At 37.1% G+C, this 26,744-nt stretch overlaps 1 protein-coding gene across 2 annotated transcripts; it reads right to left on the bottom strand.

The window, feature by feature from the left end:
- Positions 1–303: 303 nt before the first annotated feature.
- On the bottom strand, positions 304–25,671 carry gk (glycerol kinase). Of its 2 annotated transcripts, XM_053477432.1 has the most exons (21): positions 25,535–25,671; positions 20,873–20,946; positions 20,475–20,581; positions 19,028–19,105; positions 18,822–18,901; positions 16,020–16,157; positions 15,293–15,402; positions 14,640–14,706; positions 14,151–14,168; positions 12,496–12,531; positions 12,320–12,387; positions 10,523–10,565; positions 10,350–10,430; positions 10,151–10,229; positions 8,370–8,466; positions 8,154–8,238; positions 7,949–8,069; positions 7,252–7,395; positions 5,480–5,566; positions 4,871–4,957; positions 304–3,026 (listed from the first exon to the last, which is right to left on the bottom strand). In XM_053477432.1, exons 1-21 carry the CDS (start codon positions 25,625–25,627, stop codon positions 3,016–3,018), a joined length of 1,704 nt encoding a protein of 567 aa, XP_053333407.1. In that variant the 5' UTR covers positions 25,628–25,671; the 3' UTR covers positions 304–3,015. The 2 variants fall into 2 exon arrangements, with proteins under 2 accessions (XP_053333407.1, XP_053333408.1); XM_053477433.1 differs by lacking the exon at positions 14,151–14,168.
- Positions 25,672–26,744: the final 1,073 nt, after the last annotated feature.

Genomic DNA, 26,744 nt, shown 5'->3' with positions numbered 1-26,744 from the left:
TATGAATCGGTAAAAATAATTACACAACAATAAAATTGCTATTAGCATTTGTAGGGGAAGACATTTGAATTAACAGAAAATCAAAAAATTAGAATTTAAATAAGTGAAAAATACATTTTAAAAAACATTTAAGAGAATTGGACAACATTTACAATTTCACTTTTAAAGACAATCAAATTTGGCTTTGTGGTTTTGGCACTCTTGGTTTGGTTCACTTATAAATACCAAGTACCAAATAATTATATTTCTGGCAGAATGTTAAATAATCCAAAGGCCTAAAATAAAGACTCCAAGGTGATGGAATATTAACCAAGTCCACAAGTTTAATGTGCAGCAAAAGATTTTTACATATGTGGGATTTCTAAGCCAAATGTACAAAATATGCATTTGTACCAACATAAGAAAATATTCTTGCAAAAACCAAACAAAAAACAATCAAACCCTTAAAAAAAAGTCTCTTAAATTCTGCACTGTTCACTATAATCTTAGACTGTACACTATGCAAGTGTACCAAGTTAAACCATAGCATAAATTTGAAGTATTTTAATTAACAGTATTTATTAGACAGATCACATGATATCACTGATCTGCATGAGAAAACCACAGCAAAAACCATTTTTAAAAACCCTAAAAGTTAAAACCTAACTTTTTTTTTTTTTTTTTTTTTTTTTACAGTTTGATCTGTGGAATCGTGTCATTGTCGCTTACTGAAATATTAATGTAGAAAATGTGAAGCCACAAGTTACAAGTTGTAAATGCTACAGTAGTACATCAAGCATTAATGATACATTATATTTGTTTCATTTGCAAGTTTGCACGCACTACTTGTTTGGAAAGTGCCGCAAAGTGCATGATTTGAGACAAAATACCTCAGTAACACTGACTACTGGTATGTGCTAGAACAGTGTATGGGTCAATTTAAAATTCAAGTACATAAAAAAAAAAAATGCATGAATATATTATAAATTCCTGTTAAACACACAAATCTTAAAAATAAAAAAATCCCCGTTACAAATTTACAAAAAAAAAAAAAAGAAACCTTGTTGGTGAGTGCTTTATGGTATTTCACATACTGATATTAAGTTCATTGGCTTTTGGCCCCGATAATGCTTTAATCAAAGAGACTCGAAAATACGAATTCTTCATTAATGACAAAATAACTTAAGCATCAGGGCTTAATATCACATCGTAATATTTATCTAGTGGTTATCTGCAAAAATAAATATTTAACTTAACTGGCAGGATTAATACCTTTGCCATGTTTATACCTAAAATACAGATAAAACAGATGAAAAGATTATGTAAATACTTAAGAACAGCGCTCATAGAAGTAAATGACACCTATTAAATATATGTACTTTATGACGACTGTGATAACGTCAATGATGTTAAGATGACAACACAAACTGACGCAAAACAGTTATTTCACTTTTGGGCCAAAGTTATGTTATGTTAATGCATCATGTTGGCTGAATTTTTTTATTTTTTTTCCTGCGCTCACTAGGTAATCTCAATTCACCAGTCAGTCTATTATCGTATCCTAGAACAGCTACAAATCACGTAGGGTGATGACCAATACATGCTTGTTCCCCTCCCTCCAGAGGAACGAACTCAGAAGAAAGTGCTATCCACCCTCTTCCACATACACGACCTCAGAGACAGTTAATAAGGGAGACAGATCGATAGATCAACAGGCCACTTTGGAGAAAAATAAATTGTCATGTCAAATTAAGTAGTCCTACCAACATAACTGAATTTACTAGAGGCACAAATGGCATTGCAATATTCATTTTCATTTATGTTCCATTTTACACAGTTGTATTTGTAAACCTAACTTTGAACCAAAATAGTACTGTTTATGCCTACGTTAGATTTTAAACATGTTATTAATGATTAAAAGCATTTTTTGTTAGAAACCATCATGATTTTTTTTTTATTCTACTGAATGTAAGCCTAGTTCGTTGATAGTTAGCCAATAACCCAAGAGCTAGCTAAATAATGACTAAAAGCCAACTCCAGGTTAACAAAGGACAAAACAAATATGACCTCTAGTTAGATGACAAACATTAGCTGTTTTTATTACACCATGATTCAAAAGGTTATTGGTAAAAGCAAGCTTTCTGCTTTCAGTCAATATTCTCAGCAAGAGAATATTACACCCTATTACATATATTACAGCATATGACAAGTGATGTATTGTATATGATAGAAAAGCACAGTCTCTAGGTCAGAGACATCATCAGACACTGTGATTATCAAGAAGTTTTTCAGAGTTCTAGTGTTTCTTAAACGTTTGACATCCTAGTAGGAAAACTTTTATTAGCTTTTTCTACCTTGGGATGCACAGTATTCTGGGTTGGGGGTCTCACAGTAACAGAAGAGTAACACACAGTTTTGTTCAACAACCATATGGAAGACTGTGAAAGTAAAACCATTCACAGTCCTCATGCAGTGCGTGCCAGGATTTATACCTCAGTGCTTCCATATTTTCCGCCGTTCCTTAGAAGAAGTACTCTGGAAAACTACAATCAGCACCTTCTAACACATGGTATGATATGATGAAGCGAAATAAGATGTGGCACAATTAAAAGTTGGCTGAATTTAGAATACAGTACGACAAAACACACAGAGGTCTGTGTGAAAAATTTCATCATCTACATAAAGGAAATTAAGGAGCTATAGCAACCAGCTTGGGTCAGATGACGTTGCTCAGCAACGCTGCCAGCTGTTTCTTCATAAGTACAACAGTGCTTTGCAATTTCAATTAAGTGTTTTGTTCGTTTTTTTTTTTTTCTTCTTCACAGAATCTGTTTCAGTCACCAACTTGCAGCTTGCATGCTATGGCAACCACGTACCAAAAGTATAAAAACAACCTTTCGTTGATTGTTTCGAGGTCAGATAGAGATGATTCAGTTGTCCCATATTTGCTAGAGAGTGACTCGCCACTAGTGGAGGTACCTAATATCCTTCATTCTACGGTCATTATTCAATATCGTAGTGGATTCAAGAAGAAGTCTACTTGAAACCTGTTAAAAAAAGATGAAAAATAATGTTAGTTTCAAAAATAATGGTTTTAATGAAATAATTGAAAACAACAAGAAATCAATAAATTGTTAAAGTGAAGAATGAGAAAGAAGTGTTTTGTGGCGATGTAAAGCGAAAACAAATCTTTAGCAAAGTTTTGCGCATTTTTTCACAAGCGTCATCAGCAATACTATGTAGGATCCAAGGCATATAGAAAATTAAAACTATTATAACACTATGCATTACAATTTTGTTCTTAGGTAGTAAATGTTGTTTTCTATTTGCCTTAAATAACACAATGGCTAATATTTAAAATTTCTTTTGTGACATAGACATTTTGAAATGAACCTATTTTCATAAAAAAATTTGAGCATCTTTTTGTCCACAAAGTCAAATAAAAATATATAAAATAAATAAATAAATAAATAAATAATTAATACATATTTGTCATTACACAAAATAACCAAAAATGATTTAAAAGCAAGCATTCGAGATTTATGATTGTATTTTATATCACTTTAATGAAGCAGCCCCCAAATGTCTCCCATCATGTTCTCATTTCAAAGGGTGTTCAAGTCAAACTTTTAAGCCCCTCCCAGTGTGCAGTTATTTATTGAAGCAGTTAGTCTAAAAAAAGACAATATTTTGAAATTTACCAGATTTTTTTTTCTCTTAAAATTTTGTGGATAAAACGAACCAAATTCACACTTTCTTAATGAAAATAGGCAACTTGGGTTACAAAATATCAGTGTCACAAAAGCAAAGTTTGAGTGGATTAACAGCCATTTTTCTATACTTTTACATTATAAACAATTATAAAATAACTTGTACTATCCAGAGCCAAAACCTTTATTATAAATGTGTAATGTCTTTTTTTTGTTTTTTGGTAATGTTTACCTTCAGGGTGGTGTCTAATATATGACTACACGACCTTTACACCTTACATGAGTGATCAAACCCATTAAAAATAAAGGTACTAACAGGCATAACATTTTAAAGACGGCTTTTATTCACAACCCTGGCCTCTTAGTTAACTTAGTTACAATTTAATCATATAGAAACTGAAATCGGAATATGGACCTGCGCAATTATTAAATTGCAAAAGCCTTAAAAAAAACTTTTTAGGTGATAATTAAATATTGACAAACATCATGTTAATGTGATCGTTTGTACAGTGCCATCATTTGGTGTTAGTTGAAATAAATACATTTAATACAAAATGCTGCATTTAATGATTAAATATTGCATTTTAAATTGTATAAATAAGTCTTTTTATAGGTTTATGTCAGATTTCGAAAAAAGCTTATGAAGTTTATGTTTCATGTATGCAGATCATGCTTGATTTGACTATAACAAAAGAAATTATTTAGTTTGTTACTAAATAATTAGAATCATTTATTAGTTCTTTTTTTTATTTTTTTATTTTACACATTTGGATACTTAAAATTCTGTAGTCTGAAATTGATAAAAGAAATATTCTGATCTTACATAGTATGCATCAAATGCTGTGTCATCTTCGGAAAATTATCCGACTTCTCAAACTACACAACTGAATCACAGATGCATCGGTGTTCATGTTAAATTTTGAATCATCTATCTCACGAACGGTGACGAGTGACGCATCTACTTAAAACAGCGTTATAGATCTAACGAGCTAATTCATATGTATGGTGGTTGATCTAAAACAAACACCTGCACGTACATTACAGCACAACTCAAGTGTGTGCTACAGTGGAAAGTGCGTTTTCCTAGTCCGAGGAGGAGTTACGAGCTTTAGTATGAAGCAGCATAAGCACACATGCATGCACAAAGGATGGTTTATTCTCTGTGTCAAACACACACTGACCTGCAATGTATTTCGCTCCAATTAACATACACATGCTACCCAGAATGAAAAAGCCCAGGGGAACACTACTGAAGAAACTAGATTCATCTGGAGAATGTCCGAAACCCAGGTCCAATTCATGCAACATCAGAAAGAAAGAAAGGAGACACGTGAGCAACCACTGATTTGGTTGGATCAAGTAACATCTAAGACATTTCTGCATGCTCCTTGTTTTCTTTATAACTATATTTTTTGTCATTTTCTTAATAATATTTATTGTGAAAAACATTTTTGGTGGGTGTTATTATTATGCTTTTTTTCCCCTCGGTCAATATTAAATTGCAGATGTGTGTTTCCAGATGTGTCTTACTTTCTATTAAGTTACTTGGTTATTCAACTTAATAAACATACAGTAACAACATTAGAGACATGTGACTTTAAAAGGACTGCAACCTTCATGCAGGTTATCTAAATACAGTGTGTTACTGTTTAGGTCCTGTTATTTCACATCAGATGTACAGATGATTTTTTCTGTCAGTTAATGTGACACAGTTCTTGTTTTTGGACGATGTGAACATCTTGCTGTTCCCTCCCTGTTTGCTGAATTGAACAAAAGGCTGAGGTACAAACTGTTTCCATTGCTGACTGGCTCTGTAGTCTCCCAGTTCATGGCTCTCTGGACCGCTTTCTTCCAGCGAGCGTAGCGGAACTCACTCTCTATGTGGAAAGAAAGACAAAAAAATATACAAATTTCCCAGATTTCACAACTTTTCAAGTCTTTCACAAACAAATTACAAAGAAGCGCTCAAGTCAAACTAAGAAAAACAAAAAACCTGATTGAGATTTCAGGACGGTGATCAGGCTGTTACTGCGGTAAAACACTTAAATGTTTTTAAAGAGGGCAAAATGTCTGTGGGTGACGATCCAGGCCGAGGGAATCATCACTCACAATGTTATTGGGACATCCTCCGTACAGTCCTGACCTCGTTCCAAGACACTCTGCACATTTGAGCCATTAAAGGAGTTCCTGAAACGCCAGCATTTACATTACATTTAGGGATTTGGCAGACACCTTTCTCCAGAGCGACTTACATTTTTATCTCATTACACATCTGAGCACTAAGGGGTTAAAGGGCAAACAACTCGGTGGTTGTGGGATTTTTCAAGATTCAAGATTCAAATAACTTTATTAATCCCAGAGGGAAATTGATTTGAACCTGGAACCTTCCGAACCATAGTCCAATGCACTAGTGAAACGCTGGGGTAAGTGCATTAGTGTAGCAGGGGATTATATAGAGAAATAAAGGGAGTTTTTGATAACTTTCTAACTCCATGGTCGTTCCTGATTTTTATTTCATTCTACACTGTAAAAACAATACTGAAGGCGTCCAAACTATACAATAATCTCCCTTGAACAGTTGATATTGAGATGTTTTTGCTACTCATGGTCTGTAAATCCTTTACAACGGCTCTAATCTCAGATGCTGTTTGTTAATGGGTGATTTCTGAGGCTGGTGACTCTAAATGAACTTCTCCTCTGCAGCAGAGGTAGGTTTTGGTCTTGTTTTTCTGGAAGGTCTTCCTGACAGACAGTTTCATTATGGTGCTTGATGGATTTTGCAAATGCACTTGACACAACACTGTTCTCGCAAGAACTATTCCAAAACAGCTGACATTCGTGTCTTAAAATAACAACTGACTGTTGTTACATAATTACATAATTACACACGTGTTATTTCATAATGTTGAAATTCCTAGTATTGTTGCAGAATGTGAAAAATAAATTACTAAACAAAAGCAAAGAAATTTGCAAGTGATGGCAAACTTTTAAGCGGTAGTGTATGTTCTGTTATTCTGCACAATCAAAAGTCCCTGTTTGACTTGAACACCCCATGTGCAATACACTAGACACTAGAGCTACACCTCTGTAGCTGTAACAAAACATAGCTGAAATGTCAATTTAATTACATTTATTTTGAAGCTAAAAGAGAAGTAAAAGAAGAAGCGAATATTCTCGGGAAAATGTGGAAGAAATCTGATGTATCGATTCAACTAACTGAACCGATCAACAAAAGATTGATTAAATTGATTTAAACTAACTAAGTTATAACTAACCCATCATAGAATAAATATGAAAAAAAACATCACTAATGCATAAAGTTTATTTGTTTAGGCCTAGCAAAGACAAACAAGAAAAAAAGAATTGGAAATTCTGTAAAAAAAACCTCTGGTATTAATCTATTTTCTCGATCAGGTGTATACATTTGGTTTGTCTTGGGTTTCACACCTGCTTTCTTACCTACAGTTACACATTTACCCGAATTACACATTTTTTTTCCCTTTCCACGGATCGGATGAAGAAAAGTTCTTACTGCTGTTAACATCACGTAAGACATTCTTACCCTCTGGGTTGATCTGGGGTTCGAATTTCTCAGAGGTGACCTCAGTGAGGTCCTCAGGATTCAAACTCCACACTCGGACTCCCTCCGCTGCTCCCGCTGCCATGGCCGCTCCCAGAGCTGTCGTCTCCGGCATGGACGGCTTCACTGTGCAAACGGATCCGGAGAGAATTAGATTAAACTCTCTATATATAAAAAAAAGAGGTTTAAAAAAAAAAGAGCATCATGGCTAACTTGATTGATTTTTTTTATTGATGATAAAATATCAGAAAAAGCAACAGATGACGAGTCAATGGCACATTTTTTTTGCTAAGTAGGAAAACGTTTAAGTATTATGCATTTTCTTTTTAAAAAACAAAAAAACAAAAACATACATTTAGGTTAACAAATGAGCCATATGATGTAAGGACATGAAGCGACAAAGATGATATAAATAAAATCAATAATTCAATAAGCTTCTGATCCACCAGGGGAAATTCCAGTCAGTGCTTTATGCTATGCTGTGATAATTTTTCCAGTAATCAGTGTAAAATGCTCGGCGTATCTCTGACTACTCGGTGGATTTAGGCTCATCCGGCTTTCCGCATTATTAAGGCTTAGTAATAGGTGCACTCATCCTGGATTTCCCCTCAACACAAAGCATTTCAAAGCCGACCATGAAACAGAATCTCACAAGGGAGCTCTCAGTTACATGACTTACCTACTGGAATGCAGAGAATATCAGCCTGGAGCTGCATGAGGAGTCTGTTCAAGGTCATGCCTCCATCCACCTGGAGCTGAGTCAGTGGAATCCCACTGTCCTGATTCATCGCATCCAGGATCTGAACCGCAAAGATAATTAACTGAATGGCACATGGATTCACGAGTAAAGACGACAGGACGATTTTTACACACGTAGACGTTACCTCTCGTGTCTGAAAGCAGACTGCTTCCAGAGCAGCGAAGGCCAGGTGACTCCTGTTGGTGAACTGAGTCAAACCACAGATGATTCTGTTTAAAACAAAGTAAATCAAACATTTCTTTCAATATATATATAATAGCGTAAGCCTGGAGTAACAGATTTCCAGGGCATACTGTATTATTATCTCATGATTCTGCATTAAAGTCGTTTAACCACTTGCCCTCTAGCGCTCGGTTCCCAGTAGGGGGCGTAGAGACCTGAGAATGCAGGGACAAAGTAGCAGCCGTATGACGTTCCAACTCCAGCTGCAAGCTTCTCTGTGGAAGAAAGGAACGTTGTTCTATCATTGTACAGGAAGACTGGGGTCAAAAAGTAGCAAAATTTGTTTAACAGCAAAATGAGATAATTCCTCCCCGTCACTAGGGGACTCCACATTAAGGCTACTACGACCACTCAGTCGGGAGGGCCGCAGACTATCACGTGTTTTCTCCGAACAACACATCTTTTTGAACTGCTCCCTCATGCACCGTTGGGGGGGCGGAGTAACACACTCGGAGGACAGTGCTATCCGCCCCTTCCGCTTGCGCAAGCTTACAGACGCCCCGACTGCGAATTTTCGCACAATAGATGAATCAGTCTGCTGTTGCGTTTGTGGTTATTTAAGTATGCAATTAAGCATCAATAATATATAAGAGTAAGTCAAGAATTATGTGCACTCTGGCTGGAGAATTCATTTGAATTAACTTTTTAGAAAAGACAAATACATAATTTTTAACATAAATCTCCTTGCTTTCCAATATTCTTTGTCCATCTGTCAACAAGCTTTCGAATTCCCTTATTAAAAAAATTTTTTACGGCTGAGCTGCGAGCCACGAGTGCACATCTGTCTTCAGTTCTTCATCGGGCTGCTTTCAGGGGACCAAGTCAGATGGAGCTAGATCAGGACTATAAGGCTTTAACACCTGAAAACAAGGTTTTCACAGAGTGTTGATTGTTGAAGTGTTCAGACGTGCATCATCATGCAAGATCACAACCCTTGGGTAGCGGTCCACTGTCTTCAATCCGAAGTTTAGGCTTCAGCTCCTCAATAAGCGTCTCACTGTAATGAGCACAGTTGTTTATTGAACCTGATAATGATTGATTTTCCCTGATAATGTTCCAATACTAGCGCTTGAGAATTCCAGAAAACTGTAAGAATTTTCCAGTTGATGGTCAACTTTTGAACTTTTTCCTCAATTGGCCATTAAAGATGACTCCGTTGCGTACTCTGTTGTTTACTCTCAGGCTCGTAGTGATGTATCCACGTCTCGTCACTAGTAATGATTCCCTTTAAGAGACTTTCACTTTGCTTAGAGTAGAGTATCGCTTTAAATCTTGTTCGCAGATATCCTAATGCTTCTTTTTATGGGGCACTGGTGGCTCTGTGGTAGGTGTTTCACCTGCCATGCGAAAGGCTCGGGTTCGATTCCCAGCCAGTGCCCAAACCTCAGCCACTGGATACAGTACTGGTCCCATGCCAACAACAACTAATGCTTCTTTTTATGCTCTTCTGGGAGTTGTTTCGGTACCAGGTACACCCTCAGACCGCAACAAAAAACTAAAATCACCGCACGCACTGCTCTTCTTTCATTCAGATCAAAATTTTTTGTATAAGAGAACTGATGTGACACGTTTACATCTGCACAGCAGTGACTGGGGAGACAGGGGCCTTGAACAGAAAGCGCTGAAACATTTTATACGATCATGTTTATACGAAACATCGGCTTAAGCTTGAAAATCTTCCGACTATGTCTCATGGTTTGGTCAAAACGTGGAGGTTTAAAACTTCTAATAAGGTTAAGCGATTTACAAAAATAAACGTTATGTGTGTGTTTCAGTCAGAAGATGGTGTTTAACGTGTCCTGGTGTCAGACAGGTGTCCTGGTGTTCATGTGTGTATTGGTTTAATATCCTGTACTACCTAGTGTATGCGTTTTCTATCTACCTTTTTAATGAACTTACCGAGCTCTGTTGAATTTTCGATAATCCCGAGGTTATCCTTCAACCAGCGCACCAGCGCCCCTGCTATGGCAACTGAACCCTAAAAAAAGAATTATATACAAAAACAGTTAATGTGCAATGAATCATACACTTTTATTCACCTGACTCAAAGGTGCATTAAAGATAATGATAAGAAGAAACTTGCATTAAAGAATGTTACCTCTAACGCATAGCAGGCCGGCTTGTCTCGACCCAGTTTATACGCTACTGTGGTTAGAAGGCCATGATCTGACATCACCGGCTGCAGAATAAAGTAAGACAGAGAGCTTAGACAGAAATACATACACACACGTGTATATAAATCATTACTAAGAAGCAGTGAATGAGGAATACCTTCGTTCCTGTGTTTCTGAGCAGGAAACATCCAGTGCCGTAACTGAAAGAGGAAAGATAAGACGTGTTAAGGTGGAGGATATCGCACAGTTCGTTTGTTAAAATGTTTATATTTACATTATTAACAAGTAATTAATAAAGGAATGGTGAGCAGTAACCGCTCCGCTGATTATTATATCCCAATAGCATCATTTCCACAAGTGTTTCATTCCTTGAGTCAAAAATTATACGCACTCCGGTTATATTGAAAACTTCTGTTGGCTGTACTGTCTAAATCAGAGCAACATCAGTTCATTTGGGACTCCAGTGAGAGCAAAAATGTATGCCCCGCTTGTAATAAAAAAAAAACACCAAAAAAAACTTTTTTTTTTTAGGTGTTAAAGCATTCTCCCTTTAGTACTGATCTCGCTTCAATTTCACCTGTTTGGTTCCCTGAAAGCAGGCCTACGAGGACAAAGACACACCACTGATGTGAGATGATGTAAAAAATTATATATTTGTCTTTTCTAAAAGTTAATTAAAATAAATTCTACAACCAGGAGTGCAGATCATTTGTTACTCCCCCTTTTATTAATGAGCAACATATCATACTTTTAATCTGTTGATAGTCTCCACTTGTGCTAAAACAACTTGTCTGATTCAACCGAACAGTAAATGGATGAAAAAACAGAGGTTGTTTAAGTGGAACGAAACACATAAGGACCAGGGCCCGTATTCACAAAGCTTCTTAGAATTCCCTCAGAGAGCTCCTATCCTAGCCTAAAAAGTCTAAGCTGGGATTCCTAGACTAAAAGTGATTTAGGAAACTTCTTAGAGGAACTCTGAGCACCTTTATCTTAGTGAGGAGGTGTGGTTAGGATGATGTAGCAATTCAAGGTCTGCGATTGGCTGATAAAAAAATAATCTCTGACCTATGTAAAGGTCTTAAAGTGCGCTCTTTGTGAAAAATGTAATATATGATAATAGAATAGACAGTAATATTATTATGTTTGTTGTAAAGAAACTGTATAATCATGACTACAGGCTACTTTATGCAAAGTTTCTGTAATAGGCTAAATATCTTAATGTTAAATAAAACAGCGGAATGTTGAAAATGTGTTTACTTTTAAAGCAATCAATTTCCACGCAGTAGTTACTATTTTTAAGTTCTTACATTTATTTACTATACTGATTTTATTACTTCATTTCAGATTGATGGGAGCAAAAAAAACAGTTTATTTAAGTTGCACTTTTGAATGGTATGAAGCCAACAATCCAAGAGAAATGGAAGGAAGTAAAACAACAAGAAAAACTAATTGGACAGAAGATCAGTGTTTACTTTTAGCTTTACGTTCAGTGTTTAGAGAATATTTCTTCTTTCCGCCATTTTGTCCTCTGCTATAGAAACTCTTAAGCTGTTTAAAAGTCCTCCTCTCTATCCTTAACAATTTTAACCCTAGGAGCTGTTTTTAGGGCTAAGATGGTCCATGAATCATTTTTATCTTTACTAAGATTTAGTCCTAAATTTAAGAGGAAATTCTAGGAAAATGTCAAAATTATAAGAATTTTCTTAGAATTTCTTTACTAGGAGTAACTTTTAGGCTTAAGAAGCTTTGTGAATACGGGCCCAGGTGTTTCAAGAAAAAAAAAAAATACAAACATGACAATCATGGAATGATAGAAGATAATGTGCTGTCAGTCCCTAAAACATACTTAGAAAGCATATGATCCAATAAAGCATGCAGATCTACTTCTGACATACTGATTCCCCTTTCACTAGTCACCACCGTGTTAAAGACAAATAAAAACGAGACGTACGTGTTTTTGGCTTGACCGTCCTGAAAGCACATCTGTCCCACAAGTGCGGCAGACTGGTCCCCTAGACACTGCGGCGAAAGAATGTGAGTGTTTCAGACTGATATTACACAGCTTTAATAAAGTAATATGTATTAAAATGATTAGTGTAGAATAAGAAATAAGGAGGTGCAAGTTACCCCTGATATTGGAACACCAGTGAGAGGACCAGATTTCTGTGAAAGCAAAAAGAAATAAATAAAAATGAGACAATCGTCATCTCAGAGTGACTGTAGTGTTAATCAGTGTTTATTAGGTTTCAGTTCATCTCCTTGAATTGTCTCCGAGAACAGTATACAATTGAACATCTGTGAAGAACTACATGAACTACTCTGTGACCGAGGCATGCCGTGTCTACCAGTCCCTTATTCACTTTTTGTGAGCATGCAGAGACATGGAGGAGAGATTCACAGTCAGAAAGTGACCTGGAAGAAGCAACAAAACCCCTCAAAGTGCTCTTTAGAAAGACAGCTTTGGATAAAGGTGGTTCAGAACACATGAGGTCAGAGGTCAGCTCATGGCATCCAGCCAGTGTGCCGTTAAACAAAGGAAGTCACCCAGTACATTTCCAACAAACGGTCAAACTAGAAACAAAATCCAGTCTAGGAATTAATAAAAAGCCTGAGAGTGCTAGCGGTAATGAGTTTACAGTTCTGGTCAATTTTACTGTTAGATGTATTGTTTAATATATATATTTTTTTTTCCAGAATTGCTGAACAGGATGTCCTAAATGAAAGACCAAGAAGACAGCCTTCAGACATCTTTATAATGCACCCGGGTTCAATTCTCAAATCGGAAGATGTCAATTAGTTTCCTATAACAACAGCAACTGCTTTAACAAAAACAGACTTTTTTTTAAGGATCATTACAGTAAATTTTAGCCAAACAGCCATCGTGCATGTACAGTATAATATAATGTATAATAAATTAATGGTTTTTAACAGCACTGTGATTTGGAAATGGTTTCTCAATTTTTCATGACTGTCTATGTATGTTTTTATTACCTACAAAGAGAAAAATGCATAAACGTCTGTACACATTAAAAGGCACCTATTTTGCAAACTTGTCTTTATTGTCACATTAAGACATTCGGACGAGGCTCCAGTGTCCTTGAATGAACAAAAAAAAGAGAAAAAGAATTCCTGCTTTTTATTTTTATATTAGCTCAGGTTTAAATGAGCCAGTTGCATTTTCCCTTTAATATGACCTCATATAAGAAAAGTCCCTCCCCCGTATTGTTGCTCAGCTCTGGGATTGAGTTTAAGTTATGACCAAAAAAATGCACTATCTAAACATCAAAGTATTAACAAACTCACTTTGAGGAAGCCTGGAGACCTAGGTTTACTCGTTAAAAATAGTCGAATGGGACCTTTAAAGCCATTATTCATAACACATGAACACGTCATGTTTTTATACAGGAAATTTCTTACAGGTGTAGAATTTCATCGGAATTAAGAGTTCTTGTTTTTTTTTATACTAATGTAAAAAGGCTGATATAAATTTGACAGAATAATTTTTTATTATTTCTACAAATCATTTTGACCAGAACTGTACCAATATAAACAATAGAATAAACAAAGTGTTGCTTCGACTTCATACTGGTTGATTATTGGACCGTACTGCAGCCGAGCTCTGCTCAGACAATCAGATGGAATCAGACGTGGTTTTCATGTTGGAAATGCACTGATAGATGGAATGGGATAAAAGGGAGATCAAAGCCAACCAGGGGAAGGAAAGAGAGACTCGATTTGCCCAGAAATGACAACGTCAATAATATTAGTCAAGACCTACTCACCAGACTAGAACTGATTTTCTATCAGAAAGCCCAAAGAGATGATAAGACAAAAAGGTTTGATTTGATTGAAAAGAAAAAAATTCCACACGGGACTTATTTGCAAATCCAATCAGGGATATAATAGTTGTTTATAAAATATTCGACTTTTTTTTATATTTAAAAAAAAAAATGGACCAAAAGTATTGTTTTATGTTGCTGCATAAGTATTCACCCCCTTTGAAATGCAACCTGGAAAGACACTGATTTCAATAGGATTTCATGTCATGAATCCACACTATACTGTATAAATGTGCTACTGCTACAGCTGAGAGTGTGAATATTCACTGTATGAAATCACAACTTTCATCGCACTTGAATATTATGGATAAACACGTGTAGACTCATGACATGCAATTTCCTGGTTTTAAACACCACAAAAGAGGGAAAGTTTAAAAGGGAAGAAGGGGGGGCGAATACTTATGCATGATGTAAAATGTCATCGGAGCTTACCATTAATCCGTAGATCTCTGAGGAACTCCTCACTTTTGGCAGGATCTCCATTGGTATGCCAAAATAGCTGGAACAAAACACATTCCTGTTTAATGAACCATTCAGCTGTAAAAATGACTTCACATTTGATTAGAGTTTAAACACAAACATGGCATTCAGTAACAGATGTACAAGGTGTGTTTAATAGAGCTGTGACTCATTAGAGTTTTTCGATTCGTTTCAATTGAATAGCAGGAATGTTTATTCTCAGATTTTTTCCCAAGAAATGATACAGTAAACGCGTGTTGTTGACTTATTAAATGTCATTCTTCATACAAAGCAATTATCTTTTTTCCTGCCACTCCTCTGGTCCACACCTCAGTCCAGTAGGTGGTGATATTGTACCAAGTGTACTGTACACTCCAAAAAACTATAAACTTGAAGGAGTAATAAAAAGCAATACTCTCAAACACATGAGAAGCAGTCAGTATTCTCTGCAAAAGTTGTTGTATACAGAACCAGTCAAAAGTTCGAACCCAAGTTTGATTTTGATCCTGGATTAAAAACTGAACCACTGATTCAATTCAATGTATCGACCAACAAACAGTCAATTAAATTACATAATAGTTCGAATCGCACAGCTCCAGTTTGTAGTTCGAGTTCGTATATCTTACTTGCAGAGATCTGGATCCCAGTCCAGTGTGTGTATATTGAAGAGCATGGTCCTGCTTGCATTGGTCACATCTGTAACATGGACGCCTCCTTTCTTCCCACCGGTTAGGCACTGAAAAATAGCGAGCATATGATATGTTATAGAGTAACATGCAAGTCATAGATAACCATCGATCCATCCATCTATAAACTTCGGTAGTCCAACAAGGGACCATGGAGGCCAAGGTATTTATTTCCAATTTGTGATTGTTGCAGAACCCCTGCATTCAAACACTACGGGCACTTTGGGAACGCCAATGAACCTTATGTGCATGTCTTTGGACTGTTGGAGGAAACCGAAGAACCCGGAGGAAACCCACCAAGCACAGGTAGAACATGCAAAGACCATGCACACAGACCCGAGGTGGGAATCGAACCTGGACCCTGGAGGTGCAAGATGACAGTGTGCAACAACTAAGCCAGCATGGTGCCAGTAACTGATGACAGTTGAAAATGTTTGCATTATCCATACTTTTGGGATCTACAGTGCAGTTTTCTGTTGATTTATAACTAGAGTGATATTTCATAGTGTTTATAATACTAAGTAAAAAAAAAATACAGAATTTTGAAATTTTAGCTATAGATGCAATTCAGCATTCTAGGATTTTAGGATTCTTGATTGGACCGGTTTTGTAAACCACATACAAAGAAAAAAAAAAAGATGTTCTGCATTGTGTGTGTGTGACTTACCCATATGAGCCAGGAGTCGACGGTTCCGAACATGGCTGTGTGTGAAAGCACGGCCTGGCGTACCTCCTCCACGTTGTCCATTAACCAGCGCAGCTTCACGGCACTGAAGTACGTGCTGATGGGAAGACCGGTCTTGTGCTGTAGAAGAGTGATGGAATGATGATATGCACTTCTCTGTGGTGTGTCATACGACGATAGTTTTAGTGTACCGTAACTGAGCAAAAGTCATGTGCAAGCATGTGTAAAGGAAAGTAAGGAAACCTCCAAAAATAATGAGAATGAAAAATATACTATATAAGGAGCATCAAACAATAATAAATAAAACAATGTCAGGATTTGGCAACTATTCGCTTTTTAAAAAAGAAACATATCAGTGGTCTCGGATATGCTTTGTGCAGGTTTATAAAGAAATTGCTGATCACATTTTTTTTTTTTTGTCAAAAAAGCGGTCTATAGGGGAATTACTAAGGTCTTTACAGACAACAATTTTGTCTGATTCTTTTTATTTTAGTTGGAAAAGGAATATAGTATTGAGAGTGTCGAAAAAGGTCATTTTTGGCCTTGAGTGTTGTGCCCTTTTCTTCCATGGGCTCCACTTAAACGAGGTGAACGGTGCTCCCGTTCTGTCCAATTCTGCTGTGGATGTCCGTCGAGGACGCGACTTTAATCTCTTGAATCAGCACCCCGCTATACAGAATGACCCAAAAAAACTATGCCCCAATTTTTTATTGGGTACAACTCCCCCCAACCAAACAAATAAATAAATAAATAATTTTACATCCACTACAGCACACAGTCACATTTTGAAACCACTTCTGAAACATGAGAATGCTCCTCCTAGGCAGCACAAAATTATTCCTAATTAATAAAACCTTGATCATCATTTTCAGTTTTACATTACAGTAAAAACTAAAGGATCCGGATGGTTGCTGGATGACTAATTCCAGTAAAAGGTGATTGCTTCGGAGCATTGCGTCTCGTTCATTTAACTTAATTTCCTCCTGCTCTGTGGTTCCAAGGCGTGTTCCTTCCAGCCTGACCGGTCACATTTTTGTCAGCATTATAAAACAAACACTAAAGTCAAAAGTCTAATTCGGTGTACACTTGTCTACCAACTGTACATCAGTTAGTGGACACTGAAAAATAAGCAAATAAACCTCACATGGAGGTACAAAGATAATTATTTGCATTTGCATTTAGGCATTTGGCAAACGCCCTTATCCAGAGTGACTTATTTTTATATATTTTTTCCTCTCATTATACATCTGAGCAGTTGAGGGTCAAGGGCCTTGCTTAAGGGTTCAACAGTGGCACCATGGGATTTGAATCTGGACCTCCCGAACCGTAGTCCAATGCGTTGACGACTGAGCTAAAATTTACTGTACGGATGAGTTTCAATTGATGGGAGGACAGTTACTGTCTTTGACTATACAGTATCTTTATAAAGATATACTAGCCTCCTGGCTTAGATCCATTCCAACTCTAATCCATATTATTATCAACAGCAACAAAACCTAGAACATTATTCTTTATAGAAAGGTCATAAAATGGGGGCAAAAAAAAAAAGAAATCCTGAATATATGTCATGTTCAAGCTATATCACATGAGAGGAAGTGCTGTCGTGCTGAATATCAGCACGTCTGTGATGCGGCTATAGACAGGAAGGTGCAAATAAATACAGTAAGCAAATATTCAGGTGTGATTTTGCCTTTATACCTGTACAACAGTTCCACAAATATTTTTCTAGAGTCAAATTCTAAATAGTGTTAAATGAAAAGCTAGTGCACTATATAGGGTGTAAGTTGATCAGGGGTTAGAAAGGAATTTAGGATTTAGACTTGAGTTAGAGGCTACAGTAGTTAGTCCAAAATAAAACATAGACGTTTCAGAGACAATTTGGAATCATTTCGAAGCAATGACTAAGGAGCAGTGTTGGGGGACGTTACTTTTTAATGTAACCAATTACACTGCAATATTACTGTCTTTAAAAAGTAATCAGTTACATTACAGCGTTACTTTCTGATAAAAGTAACTAGTTCGAGTACTTTTCCATTGCAGAAAATGAAAACTCCTTTGTGATTCCTCATGCATGTTGTTTTAGTCAAGACCTTTATAATTATTCTACCATCATCACTCAGTAGAGTTTAGCCTATTGTATGGTAACTACTAATACCCCTATCTCACCTACGCGGTTTCACGCGGTGCCCGAAGTACGGATCATCATGATTCATCGCGAGTTCTGGCGCTGTGATTAGGTTTCCATCTTTCTGTGTGTCGGTCCTCACATAGTCAAACCACATAGGTGAGATAGAGGTATAACATAGGGGGGGCGGGTTATCGGTGGGCGGGGCTTGTAGGACGACTTTCACACACACACACTAATGGATTGGGAATGACTGATGTCTGGCTCACAGATTACATAAATTGTCTGAATAACGGTTATATATTTTCGAAAAAATAACTAAATAACTTACATCAAAAAAGTAAATTGGTGTAATTAATGACTATTAGGACACTTGTGACCCAAAGTGAGACATATAGTTAAACGTCCCAGTGCTGTTATGCTCTATATATCGTGGAATGCCACTCGTCTAATTAAATCTTCTTGGCCTGAACTAACCATGTTTTCCTCCATTACCCACAATGCTGTTTGACTACCCACCAACAGTAGTACTAGTGAGAATTCATCTCTACCTAAAGAGAACAACTCAACGGACCTTGTATCGCCTCATCTATACACTCAGCTTAAACTGATGAGGATTCAGAGCATGATTTTGCTGTAAACCCTCAAGCTGTTCGTACCTTTAGGTGGTTTTTGTTCCTGCCCGGCGTGTTGTTGATGAGTCTTTCCACAGTGGACTGTGTGCGCAGGTCCAGCCACACTGCACAGATCAACAACATCAGTACTTTAAATCAGTGTGTCCTGCACAGCACCACATCGAATCAATCGTCTTTAGCTATTTTTAGATGATTTGATCAATTTGACTTTGTTACCCGAGCATACTTACCAATCGCATTGTACAGCGGCTCACCCGTTTCTTTGTCCCAGACCAGTGTGGTTTCTCGCTGATTGGTCACACCCATGGCTAAAGGGAATTTACAAGAGATTGCTTATGAATATTTGGATAACAGTCATACAAACATACATGATGGATAAGATATAGACAGGTGGAATACAATGGTATAAATAAAAAAAATATTATAAAGAAGCAATATAGATATTAAATGTATAATATCTACTGTATAATAAATATATAATATCTCAATGTTAGGGCCCAAGCACTATGACATCAGCGCTATGTCGTCAAGGGCCTTCTTGTTTTAAAGATTTTTTTCCCTACAATCAAGCATGCACTAGCACACAGGTTGAAATCTGCTGCCACTAGGATGCCTTAGCAAGCTTTAGCTGCCTAGCTCATACACACTTGCGTGTATACATGCTAAACCCGGTACACACCCAGCATCCAAGTTTCCTGGAGGCCTTATCATAAAACTCCCCCTATTCTAAAATTATATCGTTATTGTATCGGTATGTCCCCTTTAAATGCACGTGTCCACTGTGCCCACTGTCTTTCTGCTCTGCCCAGGTGGCGATGGCACCGGTGCTTGGACCCGTTCATCATTGCTTGAAACTATATTTATACTGGAAACTCGAGGTTACATGAGGTGAAGTGAGGTGACATGAGGCTACCCCCCGCCTCCCCCTGAATCAGATCCTGACAGCTGCGTGCTACCATAACCTTCCAATGAAGTGTTCGATCAACAAGCTGCTGCTGCTCACATTGCTCAAATGTTTCAGAATTCGCCACTTCTGCCTGTCATACAGTATGCACTGTCGCTGTAGACGCTTTGCTGTCTGATTCAGAGTTTCAGTAGCTATGAGCTCGGCCTGACGTCCCCGTTTCTGCTTCAATGTAACGGCGGTGACACCCTCACAGTATGACATAAAAGTTGATGATGACATTGCCTATTGATGGGCTAGCTTTCTAGGAATATAATGGGGGGGCTAGGACTGTTATTTCATATTGTGCTTTAAAAGCTGATGATGTCGCAGCCTGATGTTTCATTTGGTGAGGAACGCCTGTGACGGTGCACTGGTGTTTCTGACTGTATGACATGTAGTAAACGCTGACAATAGCTTTAGACGCGTACAACACGAAAGCTGACAATCATGAGCGATGCGTATGACATGACAGCTGAAAATCACCTGCAACGCGTATAACACGACAGCTGAAAATCGTCAACAACACGTATGACATGAAAGCTGAAAATTGACTGCATGACACGAAAGCTGAAAATCGTCTGTGACACGAATATCGAGTACAGCATTATTCTAACAATGTAAACATTTCAAATTTACTACTAATAACTGGCACTATTCACACACAAATAGGATCCATCATCAGATGATACTGTTAAATGTTCTATACGAACAACATGAGGAACATCTAATACCTTTAATGTTGGAGATGTCAATGTTGAGCTGCGTCAGTTTCTCACAGGTTCGGTCCATACACTCGTACACGGACTGCAGAATCTCTTTCGGGTCCTCTTCCACCCATCTGCAGAGACGGTGCTTTGTTAAATAGATAATACTTAATAATACAAAATCTGTAATAACCAGCTATTTGATTAAAACAGTAACAGGATTACTTCAATCAAAAGTTGAATCACTTAAGATCAAACTGCATTTAGGATTGAAAACTGGGTATGGATATGATGGATGGAAATAATTAATATATTATGAGCGGTAGATAATGAATTTCTGTAACAGACAGGAAACTGATTATGAACAGCCATGCATTTTGTGATGCTATTGTAGGTGTAGTGAGTTTCAGTGTGCGAGTGCTCACCCCTCTTTAGGGAAACTTTGCTGAATTTCGACTTGATGGTGACTAAGCAGCTCGGCAGTTTTAGCATTGAACACCTGCAAGGAAAAGAAGCATATTAAAACTGAATAAATCATCGTTAAATCGTTAAAACTACATAATTTGTAAATACTTTACTTCCATGCACAATGTGTATTTTGTGACCTCTGAACTTTATACAGTACATTTTATTACAGAGTTACAATTTAGAGCAAAGACAAACTGTAGAAGATTTAAATTTGGTTACAAAACCTTAAATAGCACATTTCAAACCTAAAGGTTTGAATAACCGATATTGCAATGAGGGATTACCCAGTTAGTTTCAAAAGCCTTCAGTGAACACGACGCAATACCCAAGTTGCATCAGATTTTCATCCAAGGGGAAAATTAACTCACTGTCAAGAAAGCATTGTACACTTCTATGTAAAATCCTTTACATATATTGGAGAAAATTTTCTGAAATTGTTGTTATATATGTTTTATTTTATAAGTTTCTTTGTCATGAGACAATGCACACTTAATTTCATAACTTTAAAATTACATCTTATGAAAGACGGCTTAAAGCCCAGTGGCTCAAAATTTATAATAACTGATGCAGGTTGATTAAGTAAAAGTAGAGTTCAAGGTGGTCAAAGTAACAAAAAGTTCTGTTTATCAGTTATCAGTAAAATTATTACTGATATGCGAGGAGGCTCAACAATGGACATCTTCATAGAACTTATAGGTTGTGTTTTAAAAAACGCATTTTTCAATGGCTGCCATTTTATAAAGATTAAAATCTGAATAAAATCCAAGGCAGGGATGTTCTCAAACATGTGCCTAAAAATGGCAAAACATGGCATTACACATATCGCAGCACCTTGAGAAATGAATTTCAGGGAAAAATATTCACACATTATGATACAGTATTTACAGATTTTTGCCATAACACCCAACTATAATAATTATAGACTTATTATACCTTATTATAATGCCTTATACGCTGTTTATACACAGCACAGGGTCGTTTTTTTATCCCCGAGGCTGCAGACATGTAGAAGAGCCTCAGTCTCGGCAGTGTGAGAGGCTAAAAGATCTCAGGAGGAGTGGGCGGGTGAGACTGAGTGCTGTGCTCAGGATGAATGCCTCCATTGACATGTATAGCTTCCCTGTGTCCCCGTGTAACTGAATATATAAATATTATTTACATGCACAGCACTAATTCACAAGGGATTTTAAACTTAACTTCTATCCTTGGCATATTTAACCTGAGGATAGGCCTGGTGCTAGTCAACAAGACTACACCAAAGTGCACTCAGGAGTGTCCATGGATCAACCCTAAACCTGAGCAGAAAAGATTTGTATGCAGACCTGATCGTACAGTGTTTGGCAATAGCGAAAACCCTTTTTTATATCAGAAGTATACTTTTTAAGTACAGTAGTATGAGGTTCAGTGTGTAGTATACTTTCTAAACCTTAAGTGCAGTAGTATGTGGCTTAGAATACAATATACTCGCTATGCCATAAGTACAATACTATGTGGTTCAGAATACAGTATACTTTCTAAACCATAAGTACAGTAATATGTGATTTAGGATGCATTATAATATCTAGTACAGTACTATTCGGTTTAGGATGTAGTATACTTTCTAAACCATAAGTACAGTATACTTCCTAAACTGAAAGTAGAGTGGTCTGAGGTTCAAAGCATGGTACACTCTCTATACCATAAGTACAGTAGTATGGGTTCAGGTTGTGTATCTTTAAAAAAAAAAAAACATAAGTACAGTAATATGTGGTTAATATTATGCTTTATAGTACAGTAGTATAAGGTTCAGGTTGTAGTATACTCTCTAAACCACAATAAGTACAGTAGTTTGCGGTTCTGGCCATAGTATACTCTCTAAACCATAATAAGTACAGAAGTAAGAGGTTCAGGGTGTAGTGTACTCTTTAAACAATAAGTACAGTAGTATGTGGTTCAGGGTGTAGTATACTCTCTAAACCATAATAAGTACAGTAGTATGAGGTTCAGGGTGTAGTATACTCTCTAAACCCTAATAAGTACAGTAGTATGAGGTTCAGGGTGTAGTATACTCTCTAAACCCTAATAAGTACAGTAGTATGTGGTTCAGGGTGTAGTATACTCTCTAAACCCTAATAAGTACAGTAGTATGTGGTTCAGGATGTAGTATACTCTCTAAACCCTAATAAGTACAGTAGTATGAGGTTCAGGGTGTAGTATACTCTCTAAACCCTAATAAGTACAGTAGTATGAGGTTCAGGGTGTAGTATACTCTCTAAACCCTAATAAGTACAGTAGTATGTGGTTCAGGGTGTAGTATACTCTCTAAACCCTAATACGTACAGTAGTATGAGGTTCAGGGTGTAGTATACTCTCTAAACCCTAATACGTACAGTAGTATGAGGTTCAGGGTGTAGTATACTCTCTAAACCCTAATACGTACAGTAGTATGAGGTTCAGGGTGTAGTATACTCTCTAAACCCTAATAAGTACAGTAGTATGAGGTTCAGGGTGTAGTATACTCTCTAAACCCTAATAAGTACAGTAGTATGAGGTTCAGGGTGTAGTATACTATCTAAACCATAATTAGTACAGTAGTATGAGGTTCAGGGTGTAGTATACTATCTAAACCATAAGTACAGTAGTATGAGGTTCAGGGTGTAGTATACTCTCTAAACCATAATAAGTACAGTAGTATGTGGTTCAGGGTGTAGTATACTCTCTAAACCATAATAAGTACAGTAGTATGAAGTTCAGGGTGTAGTATACACTCTAAACCATAATAAGTACAGTAGTATGAAGTTCAGGGTGTAGTATACACTCTAAACCATAATAAGTACAGTAGTATGAAGTTCAGGGTGTAGTATACTCTTTAAACAATAAGTACAGTAGTATGAGATTCAGGGTGTAGTATACTCTTAAAACAATAAGTACAGTAGTATGAAGTTCAGGGTGTAGTATACTCTCTAAACCATAATAAGTACAGTAGTATGAAGTTCAGGGTGTAGTATACTCTTTAAACAATAAGTACAGTAGTATGAGATTCAGGGTGTAGTATACTCTCTAAACCATAATAAGTACAGTAGTATGAAGTTCAGGGTGTAGTATACTCTTTAAACAATAAGTACAGTAGTATGCGGTTCAGGGTGTAGTATACTCTCTAAACCACAAGTACAGTAGTATGAGGTTCAGGGTGTAGTATACTCTTTAAACAATACAGTAAGTACAGTAGTATGAGATTCGGGGTGTAGTATACTCTCTAAACCATAATAAATACAGTAGTATGAGGTTCAGGGTGTAGTATACTCTCTAAACCATAATAAGTACAGTAGTATGAGGTTCAGGGTGTAGTATACTCTCTAAACCATAATAAGTACAGTAGTATGAAGTTCAGGGTGTAGTATACTCTCTAAACCCTAATAAGTACAGTAGTATGTGGTTCAGTGTGTAGTATACTCTCTAAACCATAATAAGTACAGTAGTATGAAGTTCAGGGTGTAGTATACTCTTTAAACAATAAGTACAGTAGTATGAGATTCAGGGTGTAGTATACTCTTTAAACAATAAGTACAGTAGTATGCGGTTCAGGGTGTAGTATACTCTCTAAACCACAAGTACAGTAGTATGAGGTTCAGGGTGTAGTATACTCTTTAAACAATACAGTAAGTACAGTAGTATGAGATTCGGGGTGTAGTATACTCTCTAAACCATAATAAATACAGTAGTATGAGGTTCAGGGTGTAGTATACTCTCTAAACCATAATAAGTACAGTAGTATGAGGTTCAGGGTGTAGTATACTCTCTAAACCATAATAAGTACAGTAGTATGATATTCAGGGTGTAGTATACTCTCTAAACCATAATAAGTACAGTAGTATGTGGTTCAGTGTGTAGTATACTCTCTAAACCATAATAAATACAGTAGTATGATATTCAGGGTGTAGTATACTCTCTAAACCCTAATAAGTACAGTAGTATGAAGTTCAGGGTGTAGTATACTCTCTAAACCATAATAAGTACAGTAGTATGTGGTTCAGGGTGTAGTATACTCTCTAAACCATAATAAGTACAGTAGTATGAAGTTCAGGGTGTAGTATACTCTCTAAACCATAATAAGTACAGTAGTATGAGGTTCAGGGTGTAGTATACTCTTTAAACAATACAGTAAGTACAGTAGTATGAAGTTCAGGGTGTAGTATACTCTCTAAACCATAATAAGTACAGTAGTATGTGGTTCAGTGTGTAGTATACTCTCTAAACCATAAGTACAGTATGAGTTTCAGGGAGTAATATACTTCCTAAACATTCAGTCCAGTAGTATTTGGTTGGAGATAGTAGTAGTTGGAGTAGTATAAAGTTAATCGGATAATTTGCTCGTGTGTAAATGTAAAAGCCTCATGAGATCATAAGAAAGGATATGAAGTCTTGGCTACACAAAGGTTGTTTAATACTTTTGCACTAAGCTGGATCTAACACTTCATCTCTTTCTTTCTCTCTCTCTCTCTCTCTCTCTCTCTCTCACACACACACACACACACACACACGTCGCGTTTATGCTCACAAGGACACCCAGGACTCTGAATTGAAAAGAGAAAGCGGGACTTGAATGTAACCAGCCGGGGAACAATCACACTCTTACTTACCAGGAACCGAGTGGAGCTCGTGCCCTGATCGATCGCTGCTACCAGAGGGCCGAGCGAGATCCTATCAGACGAGGCAGCCATCGGGCCATTCATTGGAGAATCCTGGCAGGGAATGACTGCTCACTTCAGATCCGGCACGGCTTGACAGACAACACTAGTGCGCATGCGGATACGCGACGCGGCCTGAAAATGACGCAATAGGCGCGGAAGAAAGGGGCGGAGCGACGCAAATAAGTGAATACCGATTTGCTGACCTCAGAGCTGTCGAATCCGTGAATCTGATTGGTTGGTTGGGAGAGGGGACGCACAGGTGTAACGGTACTGCACTTATTTACATTAAAAGATCTTTCTGGAAACCTTAGGTTTTTTTTATATGTAAATGTTGCTTTGTGTAAGGGTACGCTGTGAAGCTGTTTTTTTTTTTGTTTTTTTTTAAGGTTTCAGCACTGTGGTGAAATAAAAGCAACAAAACCCTCCAGAACGTACTGATATAACAGAAATTCTGTTCGTTTGCAAAGGAATTCCGCACTGAATGTAACATCATCAACTTTTTTGTCATACCATGAGCATGTCATAAGCATTATTATATTAACCACACACTCCATTTACAGGTACTAGTAGCATTCAGACAGATCTGAGGTAAATCTCATGGCGACAAAGTGTGCAGTATGTCAGGCCGAGCTCATAGCTACTGAAACCCCGGATTAGACCAAAGAGCGTCTACAGTGATAGAGTATATTATATGACAGGTAGAAGTTAGAGCATTGGAGCAGGGTGAGGAGCGGCAGCGAGTTGACCACACACTCCATAATGGCAGCATGCAGGTGTCAGAATCTGCACGTGCGTGAAGCTGTGGGTAAACCTCATGTCCTTGCCCTGGTCACAGAGGGCCTGGAGTCTTTTCCAGAGAACTTATGGCAACCTGGATGTAGTGCAAAGGACTCAAGCAAACACACACACAATCGCACACTACAGGCAACTTGGAAATGCGTAACAGTATTTGTCTTTGGACTGTAAGCAGGAACAAGAGTACTTGGGGGAACCCACCACAACTACGTATAATAATTTTATCAAATGCCTTTTCTTACAAAAAAATTATTTCAAAAGACAGTTTAATTGATTTTTTTTTTTGCATTCGTGTGTGCCATAAATGTTTAATTTTTTCATTTGGTTAATCATACAGTAAGCACATGTTATATTCTGTACATCG

Source organism: Clarias gariepinus, chromosome 18 (genome assembly GCF_024256425.1).
Source record: "Clarias gariepinus isolate MV-2021 ecotype Netherlands chromosome 18, CGAR_prim_01v2, whole genome shotgun sequence".
Taxonomy (NCBI): domain Eukaryota; kingdom Metazoa; phylum Chordata; class Actinopteri; order Siluriformes; family Clariidae; genus Clarias; species Clarias gariepinus.
Note: the sequence above shows the minus strand (reverse complement) of the source record. Positions and strands in the feature narration are given on the sequence as shown.